General features: G+C 40.1%; 1 protein-coding gene across 1 annotated transcript in view; it reads right to left on the reverse strand.

Annotated features, from left to right (window-relative positions):
• Positions 1-218: 218 nt before the first annotated feature.
• Positions 219-3,697, reverse strand: part of slc39a4 (solute carrier family 39 member 4) — an 8,142-nt gene continuing 4,663 nt past the window's right edge. The window contains exons 3-12 of the mRNA XM_014009197.1: positions 3,283-3,484; positions 2,980-3,131; positions 2,698-2,881; positions 2,434-2,606; positions 2,066-2,242; positions 1,858-1,962; positions 1,445-1,493; positions 1,178-1,330; positions 918-1,105; positions 219-836 (exon numbers count right to left, since the gene is read on the reverse strand). Coding sequence (XP_013864651.1) covers positions 705-836; positions 918-1,105; positions 1,178-1,330; positions 1,445-1,493; positions 1,858-1,962; positions 2,066-2,242; positions 2,434-2,606; positions 2,698-2,881; positions 2,980-3,131; positions 3,283-3,484 — 1,515 coding nt within the window. The 3' untranslated portion in view covers positions 219-704. The remainder of the gene's footprint in view (positions 837-917; positions 1,106-1,177; positions 1,331-1,444; positions 1,494-1,857; positions 1,963-2,065; positions 2,243-2,433; positions 2,607-2,697; positions 2,882-2,979; positions 3,132-3,282; positions 3,485-3,697) is intronic.

Below are 3,697 nucleotides of genomic sequence, written 5' to 3' on the forward strand. Positions count from 1 at the left end.
GCACATCAGCCCAAAAACACCATACCAACAGTGAAGTTTGGAGGTGGGAACATCATGGTCATTATTACAAATAACTTCATTTCTGGACATTTATGGTTTGATTTCTTTGTATGTATGGATCACTTGGGTTGTTACCGACATCWGGTGAAAATTTCATGTCATTAGCACCTCTAGTAATATATTTACTGAGAAAAACGGTGACGTGTTCAATATTTTTTTACCCGCTGTATAAACCACTCAATTCAGCACCAATTTGGAGTACATTAAAGTTAAAATAAATAGTCTGATTTGATAAAGTTCAACCTCAGCAATTTCAACTGTTTTTTGCTACCAACAGGACACTTTTGTCAAAACTTTGTCACAGATAATCCAGTCACTTAAGAGAAAATTAGTAATGGAAGATGCTCAAGCTAGATGTTTTTGTGTAGAAACTCAAACTACATTCAGACAGTTCTTTGTTTTTATGTGTCAGTGTCGATTTATTTATTTTTTATAAAAAAAGATGAGCATTGGAGCATCTAGTTGTATTTGGTTTAGATCAACTTTTCCTTCAGTTCTTGTACTCCCATTGTCACCATGATGAGTAAATATCTAAAAACTTCCAGTAACATTGGTGTGATTCTTAACTAAATACTTTACAGTTTTCCACTTCACTCCCACAAGCAAAATAAACTGCCAGGACAGCTGATGTCCTAAATATAAAACTATTCAAAGCTGATTTTGTCTTCGAAAAGTGACAGCAACAGAAGAATAATCCACCCGGTCAGAATGCCAGCATTCTGCAGGACAAAGTTCAGCCACTTATTCTTGCTGCTGCCATGGATCAATGTAGGGAGCTGAAAGGATGACAAGGAAAATATTTAGTATTCCTGCTATATTAATGTCAAATTCATTGTCTGGTTTACTGTAACACTCACCATATCAGCCATCCCCACATATAAAAAGAGTCCTGTAGCTACAGCTGCAATCCACTGTTGGGTTGCAAGATCTGTAGCTACAGACAGAGCAATATAGAGTCCAATAAATGAGGTCAAGGCACTGCCCACATTTAAAAGCAACGCCCTGCGAACAGACAAGCCGCTATGGAGCAGAATGGCAAAATCCCCTGCAGAGAAATAATGTTTGTGTTACAGAGTCTTCATCTCAAACACGTAAAGTCTGTGTGAGTGATAGTTACCGAGCTCGTGCGGTAGTTCGTGGCAGAGAACAGCCAATGATGTGGCCAGACCAGACTTCCACGACATGGAGAACGCTGCACCCATCGCTAATCCATCCGCCAAGTTGTGGATCCCGTCCCCAATAGTTATCATGTACGGAAGCAGACGCTGCTCTGTAAATGCAGCCAGACACAAAATGATAGTTTCTGTTAAGTCTGTAGACTCKTTAACTGTCCTGTTGTGATGATGTCATGTGTTGTTTTTTTTTGGAGGTGTTTGTTTCTCACGTCTTGTGCGGCTTGTGAGCTCTGACTGCTCTTTGAGTTCTTCATCAACCTGAAATATAATAAGGATATTTCATTGAAGAAGTTAACAGCAATAAAATCAACCCTCATAATAATRAAAAGTAATTGTTATTGCCACTGCTATTGTAGTAAGGTCTATTGTGTGCCATTAAATGATGCTACGTACAATCTCATGAGATTTCACAAGATGTGGTAGTTCTTTTAGCTTAATATCAATAAGCATTGGCTAATCAGCTGTGGCAGCCATCTTGAACAGGGTTGACAAATCATGATGATCATCCAATAATTACATTCTGAGACATTTATTAAAATCTATTCAGCTATTTATGAGATATTTTGCTAATATTGCGGATGTGGGTAAAATCACCCACGATGGCAGAATAAAAAAGTCTCACCAGGTCTGCTTTTGATGCCGACAGCGACTTGTCTCTGTGTTTCTTCTCTTGCTGATACATCTCTATAACACCCATGTGGTCACAGTGATGAGGCTTGGATTCRTCCTAAAAGAACGACGAAATGATTCACAACTAAATATCAAAGCTAAAGACAGGGCGTTGAACGCAAGTAAAATTTTGGATGTTTGTCTTTGGTGTTCTATCTCACCCCATGATGATGATGATGATGATCATTTCCTTGTGTGACCATAGAGAAGATGGTTTCCATCAGGTAGAAGATGTAGATGCCACCAATYACAGCCAGCATCTTGTATGTGTAGTCTGGAGTTTCTTCTCTTGAATGTTGGTGACTAGTGTCATCTTTGTGTTCATGTAAACCCAGAAACTAGAAAAAAAATTAATAAATACAGAAACACATTTCTCAAGTTAGAAACTATAGAAATGATCCCTGATTACGCAGAACTAAGATATTTCATATGTATTTGGCATAAAAGGGTTTGGTGATATCAACATTTGCATAGTTGACAACTAAATTTGTTTATTTCAACTTTTTCCTTGATGACATCACTAACTAACCATGGGTATCAAGTGCAGCAGGACATCTCCAGTCAGCGAACCTACAGCCATGCTTATGCAAAACTGGATGCACAACTGGAAGACACTGGTGCACGAGGTACACAGCAGTATCACAATACCAAACATGGACATCAGTGTTATGATCACGTTGGCGATGGTCGCGTAGAGGTATCCTTTGTGAAGACAAGAAGATGGAGATCAGCTTTAAAACAAACAAAAAATAAAAAATAGTAAAAAAAAAAAAACCCTTCTCATCAGGCTTACTGTCAGTCTTGGAGAGCTCATCTGGCGTCACTGATTCTGTGACGTCTGTGCAGGCTTTGCTCAGGATCTGCTGGATGAAGGCAGGACTGAGGCGGCCCATTGCGGACCGGTCCATCACAGAGGAGGCGGAGCTTTGGTCGGCCAAACCGAAGATCTGAACGAGTTCTTCAGCTGAGAAACAGCGCTGTGAGGAGAGGAGGAGGAGCAAACATTTAACTTTTGTTGTGCTATGAGAGAGGAAAACGTCATTTTTTTAAAGATGTAGTCTTTGTTGGTGCATACATGTTCCCAGGTGTTATTTTCATGGCGTTCATAACTGCTCCTCTTCCTCCGAAAGTGATCAGCATGTTTGTGATTCTCATGCTCATGTCCATGCTCATGCTCATGGTCTTCCAGTGGTCCAAGGTTCAAGCTTTTCATGAAAACCTCCAAATCTGCAGACCATGAACCCACACTACAACTGAGCAAAACAGCTTTTTGCATATAAAAGTCATCCCTAATAATCTAACATATGTTTATAAACAAGATGTGCTTGGTTTTGGTGATTTTGCAGGATCGGATCTCTGAAGTCCTGCTGTTATTTACCCTGAACGGTGAAATTTTCTGAACCCATTTGGTGCATGATGTAGTCCAGGAAGAAGCTCTCCTCGGGCAGGGACTGACCACTGAAGCAGTTCCCCAGCAAGGCGTGGTACAGGACCCAGCCCAGAACCGCGCCCACTTCCTGCTTCTGGTCTGCTGACGATGGGTGGATCGTCATCATGATGCTGCTGGCTGTCACACAGCTCTGCTTCATACAAGGAAGGAAAACCAGAGATTAGCAGAAGAGACGTTTACAGCACTGATGTCACACTAAAGGTTTAGAGATCTATTTTACTTCCTTAATGGATTACTGGTTATCTAACATGTTTTATATGTTTCTAAAGACTTATTATTCTTTTACATTTGAATTGTCAGCTGTAGTGGAATACAGCCTCAGTACATGTATGTATGTATATAT

Source organism: Austrofundulus limnaeus, unplaced genomic scaffold (assembly GCF_001266775.1).
Source record: "Austrofundulus limnaeus strain Quisiro unplaced genomic scaffold, Austrofundulus_limnaeus-1.0 Scaffold56, whole genome shotgun sequence".
Lineage (NCBI taxonomy): Eukaryota > Metazoa > Chordata > Actinopteri > Cyprinodontiformes > Rivulidae > Austrofundulus > Austrofundulus limnaeus.